Raw genomic sequence first — 25476 nt, forward strand, 5'->3', positions numbered from 1 at the left:
CATATTATTTATTTATCCGAGTGTCTAAGAGAATCTTCTCGCCATGTTACCGGACGACGAGAGAGAAACGTCAGTGACACTCCGCGTGTTGTATTTCAACTAAAAATAGAGCACGAGTGAGAGAGAGAAAGAGCAGAGTGAGTGAGACGGGTAACGGAAAGAAAAAAAACAGCGTGGCACTATCGCCAATTGTTGCCGGAGTGTAGTGGGAAAAATACAGCTAAAAAACACCTGGAATTGGTTAAAATTGTGATAAAGTACAAGTTTGCAGGGTTGTTGAACAACGCGGTAAATCAACCCCGTTGCCTCCTTGGGTTTCTTAAAAAAACACACATAAAAATAAACAATAAAACAGACTCGTTGAAATTTAATGGAAACATTATAAAAACCGATCGTAATTGCCACGTTAACTTGTTCCATAACCAAATGTTGTATCTTATATTATTTCTTCTGAAAAATAATAATCGAAATAAAAATTCGTCACCGATTCTCTTTCGAGTGGGAACACAAAGCACGTCTATGCGAGTTCCGGTGTCAACGTACGTATCTTGATGTGTGTGCGCACGTACGGGAGAGAAAAAAGTGAATAAAGACGTCGCAGTGTGGTGAAGAAAAAAAACTAAAGAAAATAATAAGTATATTTATCTACGCGGAACGACACGTGCGGAGAGGGGAAGAAAAAAATATATCCTCAATAATCGAGTTTAAACAATGTCCGATTCGAGAGCAACGTCACTGGCGAGACCAGAGAAACCTCAGACTCCGTGTATATAAACAAAAACGAAAAGACCGACAACCAAATCCGTAAATCACGCACTTTGGGCAGCTCTTTTCGTTATCTTTTTTGTTTTCATTCTTGTGTGCCCATTCGAGGCTCCGGGTCATTGAAATAACGAGGAAATAATGAATCGTGTGTTTTTGCACTTTTGAATTGCAAGGAACAAAAATAAGGAAGAGAAAAGTTGAACGAGACGGCAAAGGATACGTCGCTAACTCGTACGAATATAAAAATATACACCGGCTCAAAGATGACCGCTATTCTTGTATCCGTGGCAGAATTGTCCAACATTTTCTCCGTGCTCGCCGTTCTCATATGCTTTTGCGGTGTCGTGCTCTTCATCATGAGGTATTTTTTAAATTCCATCATTTTTATCATGCTTCGCCGTCACTCGTATCGAATTCCATTCATTTGCCGAAATGTATAACCTCAAATTTGTGCGAGGATCGTTCAAACTTCGTTTTCGAATCCTGCAATCTCATTCATAGTAAGAAAATATATCGATTTTTCGAACGCAATCTTTCGACTCTTTGAAATATGCTCTGAGCCTGAAAACCCTTGAAGTTCGAGCTGAAATTTGAACGTTTGAAAAATTCGACATTTTCCTGCGCCGACGATACTGATTTTGAATTTTACACCGTTCGTGCTGATGCAAAATTTTTGAAGATAGCAGATTGTATTTCGAAACCCTTCGAGAATATTCGACGATAAACTGCGAGATTCGTCGCCGTATTTACGTTGCTTCGCATTCGTGCAAAATATTCTGAGACCTTCATGGCGATTTTGAGAAAAAAAAACCCATTTCTCACAATCCTTTGTACGTCACTGGATGAGTTCTTGAAAAAAGAATATGCCTCGCGTACAGCAGGTCATTCCAAACAGGGTGATCGACCTTTTCTTCTATTTTGTGAAAAAAATCATATTTTATCACTTCAAGCAGCTTGAAATATCTCATTTAACGGAATGTCAACGAAATCAAATGTCAGTGACTCAATGCATTAGAAAACGTCGTCACAAATGCATTACGGCATCACCACCGGTATTCCAATCGTACACGCAAATGATGAAGAACGAAAAACTGATTGTGCTCAGTTTCTACCTTTCGAAAAAATGTAAACGCTGCTTTGTTTTTCGACTGTATACACAAATCAACTTCCTCGTATAACAAATGATAATGTGAGGAAAAAAAATGAGAAAAGAAAATTGTGTAACACGCAGACGACACGACGAATGTGGATGCCGAAACTTTTGCGCATATTTCCACGAAACGTGTACAGTTTTCGCGCGCACACAACTCGCTTCCTCTTCCGCCTTGAATTTTAATTCAGTGCATCGAGACATTTTGAGTCGCTCTCATTATTTTTCAACTTGGATCGAGTTTTGCATCTTATTGTTTAACGAAGACTGCAACGTGTGGAAATTTTTAGTGCGCTTTATTTCGTCGAGGTGTATATTGTTCTCGAAGTTCTGGACTTTTCGAGCATCGTAGTATCTCGCGTTCCGGTCACTGATGAGGTGAACGGAAACCTCTGCTTTTCTCCTTCCCTCGACTCTCCTGAAACGACGTGTGCTGGTGGGGCCTCGCGTAACTCCTCATATTCGATTTTGTAACTATGTTATAACTTGCTCCCTCTCGCTTGCCACAACTAAGTGCGCGAGGTGGCCGTGAAATTCCACGTCCGTTTCACTCCTTTCTCCCCCTCTCTTTTTCACCTCGATTATTCGCACGCTTATTTTTTCGAGTACCACTAAAAACCAGCGACTTCAATTTAATTTAAGTCATTTAAAAATCTTGCTATTCTTCATTGTCGATTAAGTTCGACTAAATCTTATTTGTTCCGCGCGCCTCATTAGTTGCGGTGGCTCGTTCTGAATCGGCGAATTTTCCATTCTCTTTTTTCACATTCTCGAAGGTTTTTCAAGTCTTGCTTTTTTCATCGTTTATCGTGAGTTATTTGTATTTTTTCGGTTTGGTCAATGAGACGAACTCTTTCAAAAACACTCGCATTGGAGTCACGTGGTTGAAGAAAATATATCGAACATTATTCTGGGGGGGAAAAAAAAACCGGAAAGGATGAGCCTGTTTTTTGGATTTTTCCATCCACCACAGTATCTGCTTCAAGTGACTTTTCTCATATCAGTTTATTTGAGACTGAGGCGAGAACGAAAGAATAATAAAAGAGAATAAAAATACAGATTAAAAAGAAGAACACAAAACTACGAGAAACGTGTTTCGAAGATACAATGAAACAGTTGGTCGTTTGGAGAGGATGATTCACTGGGGTCATGGCCTCAGCGAGAAAAAGAAAAACGGAGCATTCGAAGTCCTCTGATTCGAAGCAAATAAACTTTGTCGCTTCTCCCCTCCCCCCCCCCGCTCTTTCTCGGGGCCGCTCTCTCATTATAGCGATAGTGAAAAATCGGGTTTCCCATAAATTCTTCGAAATACGTTCGCCATCGTAAAGTGGCATGAAAAAATGGCACTTTCGAGAGGATAAAAAGTCATTGTACAATTCTGAAGCGAATTTTGAAGGACCCATGAATCATTGAAGTTCTTTCATATCGAAATTGAAATATTCGTTGTTCTTTAAGGATATTTGGTACAGGCTTACAATGTTGCCGTCCTAAACCATGCCAAAAACATAAAAAATTTCAAAATGATCAGATAAAATTTGGTGAACATATTCTTTAGTGCCAAATTTGACAATGCAAATTTTTTAAGATTTTTCTTCTGTACAGTTATCGAGTAATTGATCACGAAAGTTCGAGTGAACGAAAAAAATATTGGTAATTCACCAATTGTTCATTTCACGAATAATTGGTGTAGGCTGAAAAACTAAAAATTTCAAATTTGACAGGAAAACAATGTTGAAGGTTTACTGGAATTATTTGAGAGATTTTTTTAAAATCATTTCGTTGGACTCCAACGTTGCAAACTTGAGTGTGATAAATTTCTAATTGCTTAGACTTTTCTGTCATACATCGTTAAGTTGATATTAGAACGAGAAAACTTTGATGAAATAGCTGAAATAGTTTTATTCGATGGTGCAGAAATATGATGGTTCTCCGAGTCCATGGCGACGATTTGATGTTCGGTGGCAGCGGTGGCGTCATGGCCCACTCACCGCGGATACCGCAGATGAAGATGATGAAGGTCCACATACCGTTCACTTTCAAGCTTCACGAGAGTTCCAAAAGTACATACTCCGGTGAGTCAATCAGTTTTTCTTTATGCAACCTTAATAAACGGTCTCGTAAGTTAGTCTCGTTCGTAAATATTTGATAATTGTGTTGATAAAGTTGTCTTTGGCGCGAGCTGCTCTCTCGAGAACTTGCGAAAAATTAAACATTGGCAATAATTGTTTGGTCTTTTTTGTCCAGCAAGACTTGGCAAATGAACCAGAAGGAAGTATCAAAAATACACGACCTTTCAAATAATTGAGTGAAGAAAGAGTTTCGCAAAATGACGACGCTGAAGTTGGCAACGTTCGAGTCCAACGAAATGTGGAAAAAAAAAAAACATTTTTCATTCGCCAATTTTTTATTTCCCGAAGCATCGGTGCACGTTGAAAAGCTACGAATTGCAAATTCGGCAGGAAACGAAATTGTAGAATTACTCGAATTATTGGAGGCTTTTTATTTTACATCAGTTCGTTGGACTCCTCGCAAACTTCAGCGTCATCGAAAACTGTTGCAAAATAACGAATTTTTCATCCACACTATTTTCTTTTGGTTTTGATTTTCGAAGTGTTTTATTCCACATTGAGAACTCTGCAAATATTGCCAAAATTTTTGTCACTATTTACTTTATTTGTACCCACATATTTTTCCGTGATAAAATAAAAGAAAAACTAGAGATCGTAGATGATAAATATTCCCAGCACGATTTGCTTGTGCGATAAATCATCGTCAATTTTAATAAACAGTCGATAAACTGAATAGCTGTTGAAGCAATTGAAAAAAATTCAACGATATTTGTAGCTTAAGAACTCGAGACTTTCGTGTTTTCCGAGGTTCAGTCAGGAAAGAAAAATATTATCATAACAATGAAAATAATTACGAAGAATCTCTGTAAACCACGAAGAGTAATGCATGCGTTGAAAGTCCGCGTGTCACGCACGAAGGACGTTCGTAACTATCGAGAGAGAAATTCCAAAAAGAACAAGAATCGAGACGCGATCTCTCGTTTATTTATCTACGCGAAAGGCAAATTTCACAATAATCTGTCTTTGTTTCTGCTGCTTCTCTGTTGAGTTATAAGGACCGGAGAGTATTTTGTAATGTCGTATATAATTCGTTGACAGCCGCGTCGAGCCAACGTACAAACGTTTGTCGCAAAAATGACTTTGTTTCATCGCTTTTTTCAAACATCATTTTTCGTATATTTCATTAACGAAAATGTCTGTCACTCGCGGAGGCTGTTTGACGAGGGGCGGCCACTTTAGGAAACCAAAAATTAGATGATTTTGTAAATGTTTTCAAATTGTCAAAAAATAAAGAAGAAATTCCTACAGCTCTGATAATGATTTATTTATATCGTCGTACATCTCTGCTAACTTTATCAAACTATTTCATTGATAAAAGTTGTAATCCGCTGTGTTCCCTGGCGTGTATTCGCAATCGACGTCGGTGGAGTTTTTGTAAACGACGAAACGACAAGAAAAAAATTGCCGCTAGTACCACTGAGAGATGCAAAACTCACGATCAGAGGACCAGCAACGAACGATCCCAGGCACTGCGAATTCGAGACACTGAAAGCACTGAATTCGGTGGTCGTATTTGTGACCGGAGTCACAATCATTTTATTTAAAATCATTTTATTAATCAAGACCGATGCCTTTTCGAAGCAATGAGATTTGCCATTACCCATGAAGATAACGGTAGTGAAGAAGGACGAACAACAATAAAAATAAAGGGTTACCGAATGCTTAAGAGAGATATTAACGATAGAAGTTGGAAAAATGACAGAAGCAGAACTTTTTCTATATAACCGTGACTTCTCAGAGGTTAGGAATCGGTCCGAATTTCGAGTGCCGCCAAAGAATACGCTCATGCAAAAGGAATACCTTGTGATTCAACTTTCTCGGCTGGATGCAAAGGAATAAAAAAATATCGCCCGTTTGACTGTTCAAACTCCTTAAGTAAATAAGTGAAAATTTAAATTCACAATTTTTAGGTAATTTAGTTGATTTTACCATTCGAGATAAAAGTAGACATGGGCGTATGCGTGACAACGCAATCGGCTAATCACGATCGTGCATTCCGACGTATAAAACTAATTCATAACTATAAAAAAACATTATTTTTATTAGGAAAAATGTAAAATTCTTGCGCATGTCCTACGTGAACGCGAACAGAGCGGAGTAATCAGGACTCGTTTATTAAAACGTTTTTTTAAAACTCTCTCGTAGAAGAGCAATAGCCGAGAATCTGTGATTCAAATACATACACGGATGATTCCATATTTTCAAAAATCTCCGACGAATGAAACTACGAACAAATTCTGTATTGATCATCATTGTCATTGCGGTTATTTTTGTTGCTATAAAATGGACTTAAAAATCAAGAGTTATTCTCGTGTGTGACAGTGAATCGGGCAGCTACATGAAAGTACTCGATTGAATTAGTCACTCGAGTTAAATGATATGAGGTTGACCTGGCCAAGTGGTCAAGGTGGTGTCGTTTCGTAACTACGAGCCGGCCAGCCTCACCCGCATACAGATTACTTTAACAGCGTCGAATCGTGAAGAATAAGCATCGTGAAGCTCGAAACCGACGACCGTTGTGCAGAATTACCTTACGCTTTGCGCTATTTCGATGTAACACGAGTTGGAAGGCTGTTTATTATATTTTTTATTTTTCTCTCACCGAGTCTTCATTGCCGACGAGTTCCCGTGTCGATAACCCACTTTTAATATATTCTGGTGACGCACCTGAGGGCCTCAACCTCGAGAGAAACGTCTCAGAGTCCCCTCGAAAAAAAGACCTCGAGGGCACTGTTTTTCGTTCTTTGTACGTTGACATATTTATATTTATTCGACGGATGTTGCATCGCATTGTTTCACGACACGAATCATTCTAGTCGAGGGCTCTGTGACATTGCGCAACGTCAGTATTCTACTTTTATCACGTGAAACAGAATTTTGACGAGGGACTACGTTATTTTCTCGCTTTTTTTTGGTTAACCGCAATCGAGAGCTCGTAACAACGAACAAAATCGCTCCTAGAGACGCGACTCTGAGACAAGTACATTTATGTTATGACGACTCGCTGCCAGGAATCTTTGCCGGAGCGATAGCGTTTCCAATTGTTTTCGAAAATTTTCAAAATTTGTTTTTTCACATTCTACATTCATCCGTTGCAATGGAAAACAATAAAAAAATGAATTTGAAAAAAAAAAAAATTTTTGCATCGGCCGGGAATCGAACCCGGGCCGCCCGCGTGGCAGGCGAGCATTCTACCACTGAACCACCGATGCTGCGTGACAAAATTTACCATAGACTTGTGTCTTATCTTTTCTTACATTAATTGTTTTGATTATCAATCAATTATAGACTTCGTCACCAATCGTTTCTGCCACGGGCCCCTTGAACTCCAATAATTTTAGGAATTCTTGAAATAATAACTGTTAAGAAGGTTTTGCCCTACTGGAGTCAAAAAGTCGGACCAAATCGGTTTTGAACCACGCGGTTATTATGATAGATTAAATATTTGGAGAATAATTAATATTTTCGAGGCATACGAGTGTTCGAAGTTCATAGAACTGAATCATGGAATTTTTTTCGTAAATTTATCCACTGAACCTCTGTAGCTGAAGAATTATGAATCATTGACTTAGTAGCTGACCTTCTATCATATATTTTAACGACACGCCAATTTGGGCGTCAAGAGACTCGATATGAATTCTTCAGCTATGAATTCTTGTTTTTCTTTATAAAATATTAAAAATTAAAATCTCTCAACATAGCTGAGAAACGTACGTGCGTACTCGAAATGTGCAACGGGACAAGCTTAGACTGTAAAAACCATGGAAAACTCGCCATGTCGACCTCTTCGTCTTAATATTTCGATTCCACAACTTTAATTTGTGATCGCAATTCTTCAACGATCTCAATTTCTCTCATTTATTTAAAGAATCAATAACCCGACGACGCTTCGATTATACATTATTTCAGAGTTTACTCGTTACGAACATTTATTTTCTACGTGCATGTCTATACTTTGTGCAAACTCGGACGAGAATGACGACGATAATTTCAATGTGTCGATCTGTCAAAAAATTCGGACTCAAGGCCATTCCTTTCAGGAGCATTTATTGACAAATTATTTATTGAAACTTTGTTCGCCAGAATTAAAGACAAAAGTCATTTTGCAAAGGTCCGTCGATCGACTAATTCGGTCGCATCGAACCAACTTTTTCCTGTTCATTTCGGATTCGCTTGTATTGCTGTCGCTATGGTCAAGCTTCGTGAAGTTTCTGTCAAGCATAATACGCTTTTGCAATCTCGGTAATAGTGCAAAAACAATAATAATTTACAAGACACTTGTCGTCACGTGCTTTGACGATTGAGAAGTCATTCTCAAGTTTCCATTTGCCTTTAATGGATATACGAACTCGATTCTGAAAATATATACGTTCTTGTGAGGAAACAATCATTCCATTCAAACAACCCTTGCAATCCTCAAAAAATCCTGTTAAAACCAACGATTTTCCTAGTCGTTTAATTCCAAGAGCAGTGTTGCTCAGTCTCGAGATTCTTTGAGCTGTTTTTTAATTCAACATCATAAATAATACATTCGAGATTAGTCCGGCTTGAACTCGTGCCGACTGAACGAAATCTCCATAATTGGTAATTAGAATGCGGAAGATTGAGTATTCCAAAGCAATTACTTACTTATGAGACGAGTTTTTACGGCAATTTTCAATCGGTTCGTGATTTTAAGTGTTTCAAACATCTCCGATCAAAATGATGACCTTTTCATCATTCATTCGTCAATTTACACCACAAATCGTTTGTAATTTCTTTTTAATTGCTGTCTCGACGAGAATGAGACTTCGAGTCGAAATGGCAGCAGTTTACTATGAATATGCGACAAAGCCATTCAGCTGCTGCGCGTGAACCAATCGACTGGTTTATGCATAAGTGTACTTCTCGATGCACTATTATTTCCGAATTGATCAGAGAACATTGTAGTCTCCGATAGCACAGCTGATTTATTCCTTCATTCGTAATGTAGCGGAAAAAAATTAATTAGCGACTACGCGACAAGCAAAATTATATTTTTTCCTTCGAGATCAGTATAATTCATTACACGAATAGATTTCGTTGACAAAAAACAAACTCTTATAATGCAACAGCCTTAGTTCGATTTATGTACATATTTTGACTCAACTCGTTGTAATATAATCCGGATGAACTAGATGCACCGAAAGTGAAGAAAGAACAATGCTTAATAGGTGTCGAAATCTCTTCGCAGTCCATTTGTTCGTGCGTGTTAAGTCACCCGCACATCTTCGGGTCAAATGATGCAAATTCACACGGGGCACCACGCCGTATTTCATCACACTTGGTGCATCCATTCAACGCGTTGATCGCTCGGGATTTTCAATCGTCAATTAATTACTCATCGCCATGTTTTGGTTATGATTCTATTTTTTAACGTGTATGAACATTTTGTTGCTAAACCGTTCAGCGTTCCATCTAATTTAATAACGTAACGGAAAACTCATCGCGCATTGGCTCACCAGAGTTTTTTCTGTGTCACCGATAATTGGGTACTTTCGAAAGGTAAATTGGAGCAAGTCAATATTAATCGGGTATAATACGAGCGATTCTAATTTCATAGGATTTTGACAGAAATAAATAGTTGGAATGTTTAAAACGCCGGTTCGTTGCTTGCATTTTTTTTCAATATTTCCGCGAATTTTTCACCATTTTTCAATGTAGTGGATTCAACGTTCAGGGAATTTTTATGGTCAAAGGAATTTTGCAAACGATTGCCCAAGCTTGAATTTCTCTTCGACGTTTCATCGAATTATTCTCCGTTTCTCTATAATTCCTGATTGCAAATCATCTTTCCACGCGTCAGCGGGAATAATCGCTTATTTTTATGAGCCGGGAGAACAAATTTGTACGATCAACTCCCTTGTGATTCTGCTGGCCAACGACATTTACACACGGCTTGTATTTGGAGCATCCAATAAAAATTTTCCTCTCTCGCAACACACGGATTAACACAGTTGATTTACGCCGCTGCAATTTAGTCAGTGAATTTATCCCAAGAGATCGGGTACGTTGGAAAGGCATGAGTTGGGATCGTAACGTTGGAAAGGTTGAATTGTTGACTTTTTCGAAATTTCATTAGAGCCGAAATACTTTACGACTGTCAAGTCTGCTTGGCCGAATTGGGAGTTTAACGACGCGGGATAATGTTCGAGATAATGGCAACAGGAACTGGCACGGGAAACAGCAAAAATTACGTAAAACCCAAGAATTCCTTGGGTCGTTAATCGCTTTCGAACTCGTCAAATTTTCGACCCCGTCAGACTCGATTTGCGTGCAATTATGACGGAGAGCTCGCCCATCGTCCTTCGTTATTTGAGACTGCGATTCGTTTAATTCGAGGGGCAGAGAATATTTATGCTGCGCTTTTCGACTTGACGGTCAAGCACTCGATAACCTTATCGCGGCTTTTTCAGTCTCGTTTTCATCGCGATATTCGGGTGTTCGGTTGCTCGAAGATACTTAAATTCCAGTTCTGTACTCACCTTGAAAAATAATCAAAATGCGATTCAATCAGGACGGGTTTTTTGAGAGACGGATTTTTTTTAAATTCTTCCGCTTCTTCGATTTTCTTGCGGTGATGACGATAAGGTCTTTCATGTTTATTGCAACAAATGTCCAATGTGTATTTTTAATACACCAAAAATTCATGGAAACATTGCAATAAAAGATTTCCTTACTCGTGCAGGGTCTCTCTCTCTCTCTTTAAAGGCTCCTTAAATGTCAATAAATAGCAAAAAAGAATCTCGAAAAGTGAAACAATATCGACAACCATCGACAATTGGCTATAAAAATTTATTATAACGATGTTTCCAGAAATTCGACAATCTCGAAAGCAAAATCTTCATTTGCACGAGAAATCGTTGAGTTCTAACGAAATTATTGGAAAATTGCTTAATCTTCAAATGTGTCTAGATTCGAACGAAAAACTCATTTCCCAACGTGATTGGTCGACATATTTGAGGGAAAGCGAGCAAAAAAGGAGAGCCAATGAGAGCTGCTCGTATAATTCACTAGAGCAACTTCTTTCTCGATCTGGTCGCACGTACGCATTGTCCTTGGCATATTTCAGAGCGAGTCTCTTTTCAAAGATTAAAAGTGAGTCCTGCTACTTACGCTCCTCTCCCTTTCTCTCTTTGACGTTTATTTTCACTGCTCAAATAACTGTTCTTATTTGTTTGTTTACTTAGCACGAGATTAATTAATAGTATTTGTCGTGAGCAATCATTATTCCAGAATATTTTCAGTCCTCTCGTTTCGTAGATGCATGTGAACTGCAGTGGAACCACTGGACGACCTTGCAGATCGTTTCTCTCCTTGTTACTTATTTCTCCTTCTGCGGTGTTCTGTTCCTGCGTCATAATATTTTTTTTTTCATTGAACCTAAAAATAAATTCACCTTTTATTCACACGAAGCGTGTCAACTCAGCTCAAATCATCTTCAGTTTTGATGTGAAAAAAAAACAAACAGATTTGTTTTACATCACAGTTTTGTTTTCGATTCTTTGATCCCCTTCGATAAGAGAGAGAGAGAGAGAGTAAGAGAATTCATTCGCATTTTCCATAATTAAAAACACCCGAGTGGCCTAACGAATTAACTCTGGTCGAATAAATCTGCTGCTGTGGAGGTGACACGCCTTTCGGGTTGAAGCAAAACGATCGAAAAGAAAATTCTTTTGGAACAGTCTAATCGAAATAAAAATGGTCAGATTGAGATTCAGCTTGAATTAAAATATAAATTTGAGGCGATGGAGTTTGAATTATTGCGAAAAACACTTCTCCGAGCTGGGGCAAAGTTTTGTTGAAATTATAACGATTTTGATAACTTGGAGGCCCGTCAAAACATTCGAATGTTTCAACATTCAAATCAAGCTCCATTCTCAGTGTATTTTTTCAACTATTTGTCAAAGTTCCAACACTCCCCTGCTTTCGAATGCTCAAAATATTACGTCAGACGATTTCGACTCCGTTCTTAATCTTTAAGGACGGCTCCGGTCGAAATATCGACCACGAGTTTGGTCGGGCATTCCACCTGAAAGATTCATCGATATCATGCACAAATTTGATGAAAAAAAAGGTCGATTTCGACGTAAAAACCTGACGTCAATAATGTTTTGAAAATTTCAAATGAATTTGATACCGATAAAGCATTCACAAAAGTTCATTCATAACGGAAAATGAGCTCGCTGCTGCGAGCTCTGGCCCCTTCCTTGCTTATTAACCACGCAGAGTTGAACGCGCAACCTCGTTTTTAACGAGACATACGACAAGAGGACCCGTTCCCGTGTGGTTCAGACTATTAAATCGCTGTACTTGCAGTACAGTCTCGTGTCTTTGTGCTCCATGGCGATGTTGAGTAATTTTAATGGCTCTGGAACAACGAATGATTTTAGTAATCTTGCAATCGCGATGATTTTCCTTTGCAATATCAATTTTTTTTATCATTCTATTTTATGCTGCTCTTCGGTGGATTGAAATACTTTTTCATTGTTTCAATTGTTTTTTCTCTCGTATCTCGACTTTCATTGGCATCTCCCATTTTCAAAACGCAATGAAACGTCTGAAAAAATGTTCGCGCCGTTTGCAGCGTTGGAGTCCAACGAAATGAAGGAAAAAGAGATTTGCTACTCGCCAATTTTCAATTCCACGGTTCATTGGCGTGGGTTGAAAAACTACGAGTTGCTAATTCGGGGGGGGGGGGGGGGGGAAACGAAATTGGAGATTTACTGGAATTATTCGAGAGTTTCTTTATAACGTTTCGTGGGGCTCCGACGTTGCGAACTTCAGCGTAAATCTTCAGTATTTCAAATATTCGAAAAAAAAAAAAAAATATAGATCGAATTTCCAGAAATGTTAGCCACTCTTGATATTTTTTCGCCAAAAGTCTTGTTCAGGTGCACGTAAACGACGCTCAAGTTCGCGCAACGTCCAAGTCCTACCAAATAAACGGAACAAAATTGAGCAATTCTTGAATTTTCTTCCCCTCCATAATTTTTAATTCGTAGCTTTTTAACCCGCACAAATGATTCGTGAGTTAAGGATCTCAGTCGAGATGTACAGAACATTTTAAACGACGCTGAAGTTTGCAACGTTGGAGTTCAACGAAATGAACGAAAAAAATATTAATAATTAATTATTTTTTTATTTCACGAATTATTGATGTGGCTTGAAATATGACGAATTGGAAATTCGGCAGGGAAGAAAATTGGAGATTTACTGGAATTATTTGAGAGTTTTTTTAGACCATTTCGTTGGACTCCAACGTTGGAAACTTCAGCGCCATCATTTTAAACCGTTACAGGAAAAATACTATTCCAATGTGAGATACGAATAATCGATTTGATTTTCCTATCCGGAGTTTTATTCTTCTTCTGCTCTTTCTTCGTCCTCCATCGTTTTTTGCCGATTCTCCCTAGCGTCGTTTAGCTATGGCGAGTTGGCGTAACTCAGGGAGAGACAGAGAGACCACAAGAGCACGCAACCAGTCGCCGGTTCTCCATTACGCAATGAACGATTTGATAATCAGTGTTTCTGTGTACGTCGTCCAGACTGAGCTTACTCCGTATAACCCCGTGTATTTTAACGTTGTATATTTCTGTGGTACAGTCCGTGCAGTCGGTGATTGAACGAGGCACGGAGAAAAGATTTTGCAGCCGGTGTCCACCTCTTTCTCGTGGCGTCGTCGTCAGAAAATGCCATTTTTTTACAATACTTTCAGAAATGGCTTTTCCTTGCTCGTTTAATTTAGCACAATTTTATCGCCTGTTTAACGAATTGGCGACAAAAAATAAGAAATTATGATGAATACTCATTTCTCGTTATAATTGAGTCGCAGATTTTATCGTCTCGTTAACAACTTTTGTGTTTCATCACAGAAAATGTAAAATCGCGCTTGAAAGGTGGCTTTTCTTCGCTGCACAACGAGTGCCTTATTTCGTCGTACGATTCTCTGAATTTGTTACAAAAATCGAGTTCGTTGTTGGAGTCTTTTTCAATACTTTTAACATCATCGAACGAAAAATTTGGGTTCTTTTCTATCGAGTGGACTATTTTTTCGTAAATTTAAGAGTTCTTTAAATTCTTTACGGTTAACGACGAATTGGGCTGGAAAAAGTCGAGTTCGTTTCACATAAACGGAGTTTTTCATGAGGCGCTTGAAAAATGGCTCTAATGCCCGACGTTCGTTGCACGGATTGTGCGCTCCCTGGATCGCGTCAACGAGGACGAATAATAATGACTGGAGTCGAGATCGCGGCCCGTGCGTGAAAGATGAAAAAGAGGGAGAACCAAAACGGCCTTTCACCGGACAACGCGATGCACGATCGACTAAAAATCGTGCTCGCACCTTGACGAGCCCGTTGTCTATCATCGTCGATGTTTGTCGAAGAAGGTCGTAGCGCGAGGGGTCCCAGATTAGAAATTTTTTTTAAATTAACCACAATTTTCAGCAGGATTGAAAATTTCTTCACTTCCCAGTCGTAAATAAACTGCCAACGATTCGAGAAAAACAACGTCCGTGCTGGCGAGGAGTAGCTGCAGAATTTAAAGTCAAAGTTGAAGAAATGAGAATAACCTCGAAGGAGAGCTCGCGTGATTCGCGCTATAAAGCTTCTGCGAGAACCTCGCATAATGTTGCATGTTCGTGTGAGCACGCAGCGTTGAGTAGCAACGAACGCATATCGCTTCATTAAATCTACCAAAATTGACAGCTCTTGGAACAACGACGATGGACGACAATGGACGACAATGGACAGCGTCAATGGGATCAATTGTGAGCGTGTAATTCGTTGTTTATTGCGTATCCCGTGCGGGATATCGCTGCAATTTTATCAGCAGCTCGTAAAAGGAATGTGCGCTCCTGCAAGCGCGTCGTCTATAGCTACTCGGAATAATTTTCGATGCGCGCCTAAAACACGAGTTTTCGAGTATCCGATGATTTCGATAAATGGAAAATAAAAGCGAGCAATTTTGTTCGATAAATTCTATAAATTCGATTGAGGAAGACTATTTTCTGATAATTATTATTTGCTCAAAGATAGTGCTGCGATGTGAGCGTGAGAGGGAAGAAAAGATAAAAGTTAGAAGTATAAAGGCGCTGCATCCACACAGCGAGCATCAGCTTTCACTTATTTCACGTTGGTATCGCCATCAGGAGGAAAACTTCAGGAGGAAAAAAGACGACACTCCCCTCCACTCGGTTATGCAACCTGAAGGATTCATCTGCGTTTTTCGATCGTAGTGAGAAAATCTACACGGAGAAAACGAGGCCGAAAATTCTATAGGAAAGTACTAAAAATATAGTATCTCGGGGACAGTATAGAACTGGATTCCAGCATTTCTTCAAAGAGCAGTAATAAGAACTGTTCTATCCACCATAATAAAAAGACCAATATACTCATGCCTTTTATTCAAAAGACTTAAGAGCGTTTTTCTCTATGAGCATAGTAAAGAATCTTTTCAGTCACTTCAAATGTTTATACTGTAAAGTGTGCTTGGGCAACCCTGAAAAAAAACACGATATGTATGGTGAAATGTGACACGTATTCGGTCTATATTCGTGTATTTATCATAGAATTTACTATGCTGACAGTGAAAATTTACGACGTTGAAGTTTGCAACGTTGGAGTTCAACGAAATGAACGAAAAGAAGATTTATAATTCATTATTTTTTTATTTCACTAATTATTCATGTGGCTTAAAAAAATAACGAATTGGAAATTCGGCAGGGAAGAAAATTGGACATTTACTGGGATTATTGGAGAGTTGTTTTAGATCGTTTCGTTGGACTCCAACGTTGCAAACTTCAGCGTCGTGAAAATTTATGATTTACAATACATTTCCACTTATCGGTAAGTGCTAGTCTGACGCGATGAATAACACTCGAAAACAAAACGAAATATAGTTCTCGCACGTGCATCACTTTTTGCTATGCTCATGAAGCTGTTTAGAAATGAAGGGATGAAAAATTGGAAAATTCAAAAAATACAATGCTGTTTGTAATCGATGCCTAAATACTTTTAAAATTCTTGAAAAAAAAAAATATATTCCTCACTGTACAAAACGAATCCGTGTTCTCCGTGTATTTCTTAAAAACGTGTCAAATGTGTGCTCGTAAAAATGAGAAACTCCGAACGTCGATGCGCGATTAACTTTCTGTCATGTTTCAGTTTGAACAAAATATTGACAGCTGTTCTATTTTTGTCCTTTTCGAATGTTCTAATAATTATTTGTTTCATTCGTCGAACCATTGTGGCACTCGATTTGCGACGTTTTCAAACTTTCCAGGTCAAAATGATTTTTCTCATTACGGTCGGAGTTAGCCTTAGCAATAATTCATCGTTGCAAACTCGCAAGAACATCTGGAAACGCGACGTTTATATACGCGGACCGCACGAGTGACTAAACTTTTCTCTCGTTGCTCGTGTATTCTTACGGAGAACTCGATAAAAATGGCAAAGTCAACACTCTATTAGTCCAGTGAGGATTGCGAGAAGATTGTGCGTCGAGAGTGATGACCCCCGCGTCCGATTGTTGGCTCTGGCACTTGGGAACACTTGGACAAAGTTTGTCCAAGCAAACTTGAAGCAGTCGTCTCTATTATAGTTGAAGAACGAAATAAGAAGTGAGAAGACCGAGAAAAGTGCAACTCAAGATTCCTCGGGACCTTCTTCTTCGCGACTCATTCTTAGGTCGTTAGTTCGACCGTATTCGACAATGGAACAAGCTCGTAAGCAATGCCATTAAACTCTTCATTGCTCCTCCCAACAATCCTTCATTCGTGGGTACGCTCGTCGTCTGTTTCCCCCTTAAAGTTATCAACACTTTTAAGCACAGGAATTTTTACGTTGTAATCGATCTCTTTTTACACGAAATTTGGGCCCAGTAACGATGAATTTTTCAAGCAGAGTGCCCGACCAAACTAGCGGTCGGTATTTCGACCAGACCCGGCCTTCAAGGAGGCTGGAACACGAAATCAAAGTAATCAGAATTCGATCAAATTTGGTCATAACATACTTTGGCATCAAGTATACAAATACAATTTTTTTACAAATTTTTTACCACACGGTTATCGAATAATTGAGCGTTCGATCGAAGTTCTACATTTTTTTTCAGTTACTTCAAGTTTCCGAGATATATTCATTTGAAAAAAAAAACGATATTTTCTAAAATTATGAATTTGAAAATCTGAAAAAATTCACATAGAGTACTTTAGTAGTATTTTGATATAATCAGTTGTGGGGTAGATCTGAGACGGTCGAAAAAAAAGTGGCCGGTTCGACAGAGAATCCCTCATATGTATGCTGAAAGAATACATTTACCAAATTTTATTGAATTCTTATCATTTTGAAATTTTGAATGTTTTTAATGAGGAACATCAGCTTGAGAAAAGATAGCTTAATGAAACTTTTAGAATACATTTTTCGATGTATTTTCTATAGCCTCTCCAATTTTTAATGCATTTTATTCAGCCATTTTTTAGTAAATCATTTCCAAACTTGGAATATTTAACAGCTACGCATAGAATAACTCCACAGACCCCATCTTTTCATACTCAAAAACAAATAAAAAATGATGATGTTTAGAAAAAAAATGCAAAATTTGAGGTCGTTTAATTCTGCCATTTTTTTATGTCACACAAATTCAACCCAAAAAAGACGTATTTTTGGGGGTTAATCCCGTATAAATAAAGCAAACAGCAGGGTTTACATAACCTGGAAAATTTCGATAAAAACAATGAAATTTCCTATTTACAAACCTCACTTTATGTGAAGCTGATGTTCCTCCTTAACATGGTTCAGCATGGCAACATCGTATCGTCGCGATCCAACCTCCTTAAGGGTCAAAAGTCTCGAGAATATTCGAGGTTTAATCGTCCTCTTGCTCGCTGTAATTATCTCGGAAAAGCGAGATGAGGCCTGGTCCTCGCGAAGCACAGCGAAAAATAAAACAAAAAAGGAGAATAAGAATTCTTCGCTGGCCTCGAAAACATTGAATCGCTAATTTATTATTCTTCCTTTTTGGCACCATGACCGCAAAAACTTTGGAGCTCCGTTACCGAAGTAGAATTTTATATTTATAACCGTTTATTGTTTGTTTTCTTTGTTTCTCTGGAATATTTTTTTCCGGATTTTCTCGATCGTTTGATTTTTCTGTTAGTCCGTCGGCGGATAAAAATAAAATATAAAGACACAAATATTTTCAAGGCAAACGTGACGCGTCGTCAAAGCCTCCGAATATCTTAAAACTACTGAATCACAACAAAAATGTTTTTCTCCGTGATTGGACGAGGATCTCAAAAATCCAAAGCAAGTTGACTTCAAGTCGTGTATCCCTCGAATACACTGTTTACTAACACCGCAACGCGTTGCGTCGTCACAGCTCGTGTGCATTTGATAAATTTGTGTTACAGAGAAAGGTAAAACCGAGAGCGTCGCCTCACAATTTTCTTCGTTATTTGCAGATAAAGGAACTGAAATGACTAAGCCAATTGTAAGCTTCCTGCGCACTTATTCGTGATTCAATTTTTTAAAAACATCAATTACTGACACGAGAGCAGTGATCGAGCAAAAATGACGCGGAAGTAAGGCCGTAAAAATATATAAATTTGCATATTTAACCAATAATTCTGATTTCATTGTTCTTCGAGCTTCGAAAGGAGAAAAACTGAGTCTGAGAAACTGACTCATGATAAAATCTAAAAAGATTGTTCTTATTGGTTTGAAGAATGAGAACAATAAAGAAAAAAGGTCGAGTAGCAAGGTCACCGGTCCCGTTCTCCAGAGCCGTGTGATTTTTGTCTCTCGAATCTTCGATTCAGCCTCGTAACGGTCCCCGACCTCCTTTTCGACCTGCGGAAAATTATTTCGCACTTGACTTTTAGGCTCCTCTCGCTCTCTTTCTCCTCCCCCCTTCGAGTAGTCTCTCAGTAAGATTCCGGTCGTGGCACCAAACTGGATGATTGGAATATCATCGCGGCGCTTCAAAATTCTTCATATTCCACCGAGCCTCGAATTACCATTTGGCCGCAGGCCATAAAAGAATAAAAGAGCTGAAAAATCGAGAGTCAGAAGCCGCAGAATCGTCCGCTCGTTAGCTTCATTAGCAAACTGTTACAACTCCCGTTAGGCTTAACTTTTCCAAGCGAACACAAAACGCAATTTCGTTGCACAGTTACCCTTTGTGCCCTGGCAATCACCTTGCTCTGTGATATTTTCACTTCCTTTTGTGTTCTGAAAATTCCATCAATGTTTCACTGGCATTCGAGCTTAACAACAACATTATCAACATTTCAAAATACTCGTGTAAATGAATCCTTTGACATCTTGTTGGGACATTTGCCTCTCGAAATGTAACATTAATCCACGAATGAGAGATGTAAACGCTAATAAAAGTCACTATATATTGGATGAAAATCAGATAAATTATTGTATTTTGCGAGTGCCACGAATTTTCGAATTCCTACGATTTATAACGTTCGTTACTTGTTCCCACATTAAATAATGCTTTATACCTGAACACTGAGACGAATCAATGAACATATAGATACATTTTTTAATAAGTAGATGTACGTTCAACCGTTGTTCACCTCGTTGTCCTTGGTACGTTCGTCGAACGTGTCTTCGAGTATCGAAGATTTGCCCAGCAGTCGCAGTAGCAGCAGCGCCGAGACAAGGAGTTGAGACACGTTTCGAGAATCGAGAACTCTCTTCGGTTTATTTCTTTTATTTAATCGCAAGGTCCTCCAGTGCCACGGACAATGAGGAGAAGAGAGAAACGTCGAAACCCGGTTTTTCTTCTCGAGCTAAGAATTATCCACTCCGCTCGAGTGACTGAAAGTATATATGTACTCACACAAATTGATCTTATGTCTATTTCAAACGGTACTTTTATCTCTTGTGGGTCATACGCTATGTAGCACCGTTGTGTCAACGCGTTATAAACATGCCTTCGGGCAGCAGCCTCCACGGATGAGGCTGAAGCCTGTAGCGATGGAACATTTTAATGATACTGTTATATAAACTGATTCTACAAAAAATAACTACTCGGGTCTTGTAAAGACTCGAAAAAAAAAATGTAACCTTCGGTGTCTCCAAATTCAGCAGTTTTCGTCACGCTTCGTCTTTTCATCTACGACAAATTTTACTTTCGATTTCCCTTTATTTTGTATTTCGTGTAGCCGGCTCCGTTTAACTTTTTTCCCATTCTACGGCGTTCGAGCAACATATCTGGATTCGAGAAAATTTCAGTTTTCCTTAAGCCAGTTTATTGATCCATTTTTACAATTTTTATTCGAAAGCTTGTTTCAGTTTACTCGGATACGTCACAAGAAGTGATGTTTCAACAACTTCTAACAATCAAGTTAGCATTGTTCTACTTTTTTTTTTCATTTGCAGAAGTCGAGTGCGAAATTTCGAGCCAAGTGGAGTACTCGCTGCAGGCCATTTGGGGAGTCAGTATAAGGGAACTCCATCTCGCACTCTGGAAGCCATGGAACGCTCTCAGAGACGCCTCGCTTAATGGAACTCTGCTTCAGGGTCATGCACAGTGTATGACACCGCCTCAAACGTATCCTTTACCGCCGCGTAGTTATTCTATCAAATTATATTTATTTCGTTTCCTTTGAATATTTTCTATTTCCTCAAATCTGAGCTGAAATGAGTGAGCATTAAAAGCGAATTACCGAAATGATGGAAACTCTTTGGACGATCGTTCTAATTAGCCATGCTATAATATAAGCATTCGATAATGTATCTAATTTGAAATTCGGAATAGCAGCAACCCGGCTAAGAATTCAGCGAGACTCTTGGCTGGGCGCTAATTACTCTTCCCTTATTCCGTTACGGCTCCGACATGAAAACCAGGTCGCTCTTCGTAAACGAACTTTCATTTAATTTTTTTTGACTTGTTTTGAACAAGTCATAAAAAATTTGAGAAGATTTATTTATTGATATCCTTTACTAACAGGAGTTAATCTTCATAAAAAACGAACCAAAATTTAATTTTACTCTATATTTTTTGGAGTAAATTCAACATTTTTTCCTCAATATTTTTTAGGACTAAGTGGAATACCTCGGCGATATTCTGATTATCCTGATTCTTAACATGAAATATTATTTCTTCTATAGGATCAATTATTTCTTTAAATACAATTATTTATTTTATTTTTTGTAATCTGAGAAAGACTTTCAACTCAACGAATAAATATTTTTTCATTTTATATAAATACTTCAATTGAATGGATACAAATTTATCCACCTTATAACCGCAGTTATGATGAAATTTCAATAATCATTCGTATAAAAAATTTTAATTTTTTAAATATTAATATTTGATGTAAAATAAATTTACAAGATGTTTACAACGTTTTGTTCCTTTGAACGTTTTCCACATACATTGCCAAGATTTAGCAGATTCGTTTTTTTTATTCATTACCTTTAAAATTTTATAACCTTTAGTGATGTATTGCTCATTTGAAGCAAGTTTCGAGAGAATAGATCGAACAACTTCTTATAAATCATCGTGTATTTGTTTCTTGGAGTACACGAGTGTCCATAGGATTTCACTGTGACTACTGTCCACGTGACGTAAAACATAAATGTACTTGTATCCAATTTTTTGAATATTTTACATCAGAATTTAAAATTCTTCTGAAAACCAATTTGTCTGGAAATATTTCGCACAATCATTCACACCATCCACTTAATATCTAATGGATCGATGAATGGGAGAGCTCTCTCAAAAATCGATATGGAAACAGTCATAATAAGCTTAAAGGCTGTAGCAGTGGGAACACCAATGTTTTTGGTCGATTTTCGGGAATTTTTTAAATGAAAAGTACTCGATGAAATATTTTGAAAATTTATTGAGGCAAATGTGGTATATTGAGGTATATTCCATATTTTTTTAATCGAAATATATTCATACTAAAAAAAGTTATGACCTAAAAAGGTTCTCCACTGCGTTCATGATTCAGCCCTATTGAGTGACTGAAATAAAAAACAAAAGAAAACGAAAAATAAAAAACAAAGGTATCCAAAAGTATCGAAATTTCAAAAAATTACGCATGAATATCAAAGCTCGGATTTTCGCCGACAAAAAACGGTCATCCTTCGAATGCCAAATCATTGATTTTGAAGCGATAAAAAATCCGGTAGTTCGCGGTAGAAAGAGTACTCTTCGGTCCATTATTTTAAGGAGTATTCAGTCCAAATTTGAAGTCGATCGGGTGATTTTTCTCTCCTGGTTATCATGGTCGGGAATTTGAAAAATCGCGTTCCCAGAAAAGCACGTTTAAAAATGCCACTATCGATTTTTCCAAAATAAATTGATATTCGCTATAAAAATTGTTGATCAGCTGTACTCGGTGCACACAACGGACTCTCCTCTTTCTCGAATAGTGTCTGAGGCCGAAGCTTTTCTCCGAGCCGTTCGTCCCTCCTTTAAAGATGCTCCTCACTGTGGCAAATTATTTCGCCATCGGTGAGATTCGTTACTCGCAATATTTTTAGAATATCGCAAAAACCATCGTCAAATATTGAGACTGCAGGGAAATTGGGGAGCTCTCGATCGTTTTCAATCCATTGTGAAGGTGCCTTGGAGCAAAGGACGTTGAACATGGCTTTGTGTCCGACTGAGCTCTAATTGAAAAACACTCATTGTAGACCGTTTGCGACGCCGAAAGATTCAGACAAGCACACGTCAACTCTGAGCTCCGGCTCCGGGCAGACGGACTATTTCGTACCTGCGAACTCTTTGGAAGGTTCAGGGAGTATTGGTGACAGGGCCTTGAAATTTTTTCAGGATATTCTTGAAAGTCGACCGGAAGAGGCGAAAAAATCGAGTACAAACGATAACGAGTCGAATTGTTATTAGATGTGACGATCTCGTAATTCATTAAATATTGCAAGAGAAAGAGTTTCCAGTCGTTTTAAGGGGCTTTTCAATGTTTGACGCGGGTTCCTCGCTGATGTCTTCATCTCCAGCCTGCATACGTCACACAAATAGAAAACATCACTAAACTGTAAATTTTGAAATGTCACTACTGAGATATAATATCAACGAAACAATCTCTGGCACAATTTCTCGTGTGGCAGAACGCTCTTGCGTCAGCGAAGCACCATTCGTACGCCTACAGGCCTCCTAACCTTTCCATTCCCGTCTCCCCGAATCTTACCAAAAAAACGAATCGATCGTAAGAAATAGTGGAGCGAAACCCTTCGGTGGGCACTGCAGAATGTTTGAAATCGAAAAAAAACCTTCACCAATTTTCCCATTTTTTAATGAAGTTGTTTGTCCGAGAGAACCGTTTGAAAACTCTGTGACGACGTCATAAAACCGGCATATTCGCGCGTACAAGAGTGCGTCAGGGCTCGCGCGGTAGTTTTTTCTTTTGAGGAGGGTGGCTAGCGACGATACAATGTTGCCATGCTAAACCGTGTTAAATACATAAAAAATTTCAAAATGATAAGAATTTAAATTCGGTGAACATATTCTTTAGTGCCAAATTTGACAATACAAATTTTTTAAGATTTTTCTTCTGTACAGTTATCGAGTAATTGATCACTAAAGTTCACGTGTATATGCACAGCTTTTCCATATATATTCCGCGGGCATAATAAATCTGCTTTAATGCGTAATTACTCGATAACTGAGCAGAAGAAAATTTTGAAAAAATTGTGTCTTCGTACTTGATGTTGAAGAACATTATCACAAAATTTCATCAATTTCTTACAATTTTGATGAATGTAGCCACCCTCCTTAATACTTGGCGTCGAGCCGCTACCGCGTCTCTTCATAGTCCTGATCCAGATGAGAGTATCCGGCCTTAAAGGCCGAGTCGAGTTACTTTATCAGCTTGCTAGTGGCGAGAACGCTTCGATGTATTGTTAGCACGTCGGAGCCGTGGAAATCCTTAGGAAGACTCCCGTTCATTTTTCACGCTGTGGTCTTCCCGAAATAAACAATTGCTAATAGTGCAGAAACGGGGCACCGCCTTAAAACGACTCCAGTTTTTAAAATAATGCATCTTGTGAATCAGTGACGATGAATCGTGCAATATTATGGCTCGGGAGAACCTCCTCAAACACCATGAACAAACATTTTTTAAGTCACAATATTTAACGGCAGGAATTTGTGGCAGGCAGGGTTGAAATTGAAGCCAATTTTGCAGAAAAAAAATGGACGAAAGTAAGCGGCAGGAAATCAAAGCACATGGTAGCGTGTCAATTGGCGAAAAAAGACATGAGTTTCCTTAATTTTGGGCAACAGTAGGCAACCGCATGGGGAAGAGACCTTGAGGCTTTGTTTGCCGGCCCCAGGACTCGAGCTCGGAACGCCACCGCGACTCTGTTATCCTCTCGTTATATTTTTAACTCGCAGAGACAACAGAGATCTTCATCCCGACGAGACCGTGAGTTCTGAGCGATTATAATTTATTTAGCAAAGGAATATCAAGTGTGAATGAAACGGGTGTTAAATATACGTATGTCTGACAGTTGACATTTAAAAGCGCTGTTCTCGTTCGTGATTTTTTATTTTTTCTCAAGAAATATTCCCTTTATGTGATTTTTAAAGGTCGCTCTGGTGAATGTCGTCCACATTAAGGACAGCGTGTGCACGTTGCCGACCTCGATACTCGCGCAATATTTGAAACAGGCGAACGGCCAGCTCTCCTGCCTTAAGGTGAGTTAAAAGTACAAAGTATTTTTATTTCTGCAGATTATGACGCTGCAGTTTGCAACGTTAGAGTCCGTTGCTCTAGTGATACGAAGAAACTCGAATAATTCTAAAAAATTTTTCAATTACGAACCTTTTTTCGTTCATTTCGGTTGGACGTTGCAAACTTCGGCTTCGTCTACAGATTTCATGGAGGAATTGCATTTGGCCTGGTTCGAATGGAAGAAATGCGAAATGTCACGCTCGTGATTGTTTCAAATATTATTCTTTACCTTAAAGCGATGGGAAATAATCACTCATCATTTATAACAGTTATAATTTTAATGAATTTACCTTAATTTTGAATATTCTTGTTCGCCAACCGTTCCACTGGCAAATTTAACATTGCTAATTTCTCGGTCGCCTTATCTCTCGTTCAATCACAAAAGCTAATTCACCGTTTTATCGAACGCATAAATTTAACCGTGTAGAAGCAAACCCACCTGAGATTGGCCTCTGCGGGGAGAAAAATATCCAAACGCCATAAAACCGCGATCATATTTCAATTACTAAGATATTTTTAATCGCGGGCATTAGTTGCGAGTTGTTGCGAAACTTGAAACACTTCGGTTACCAGTTTCATTTCTTTCCAATAGTTTCGTAATCTTCTTCATTAATTATTCATTCAATAATTCGAGCCAGAAAAAAAAACCAAACCAGTGCCAATTTCAATATTTGTTTTCTTACTTTGTTGTTAAG

At 38.5% G+C, this 25476-nt stretch overlaps 1 protein-coding gene and 1 non-coding gene across 4 annotated transcripts in view; one reads left to right on the forward strand and one right to left on the reverse strand.

Annotated features, from left to right (window-relative positions):
• The first annotated feature begins 79 nt into the window (after positions 1-79).
• LOC122411720 (cell growth regulator with RING finger domain protein 1-like) overlaps positions 80-25476 on the forward strand; it is a 28826-nt gene continuing 3429 nt past the window's right edge. The window contains exons 1-5 of one of the 3 annotated variants that reach the window (XM_043420737.1): positions 80-1126; positions 3812-3987; positions 20457-20628; positions 24331-24472; positions 24637-24744. In XM_043420737.1, coding sequence (XP_043276672.1) covers positions 1029-1126; positions 3812-3987; positions 20457-20628; positions 24331-24472; positions 24637-24744 — 696 coding nt within the window. In that variant the 5' untranslated portion in view covers positions 80-1028. The remainder of the gene's footprint in view (positions 1127-3811; positions 3988-20456; positions 20629-24330; positions 24473-24636; positions 24745-25476) is intronic. The other 2 variants (XM_043420739.1, XM_043420740.1) reach the window with 2 other exon arrangements.
• TRNAG-GCC (transfer RNA glycine (anticodon GCC)) lies at positions 7186-7256 on the reverse strand. The gene has a single exon. It is a non-coding gene; the product is annotated as a tRNA-Gly (tRNA).

Source organism: Venturia canescens, chromosome 5, assembly GCF_019457755.1.
Source record: "Venturia canescens isolate UGA chromosome 5, ASM1945775v1, whole genome shotgun sequence".
Lineage (NCBI taxonomy): Eukaryota > Metazoa > Arthropoda > Insecta > Hymenoptera > Ichneumonidae > Venturia > Venturia canescens.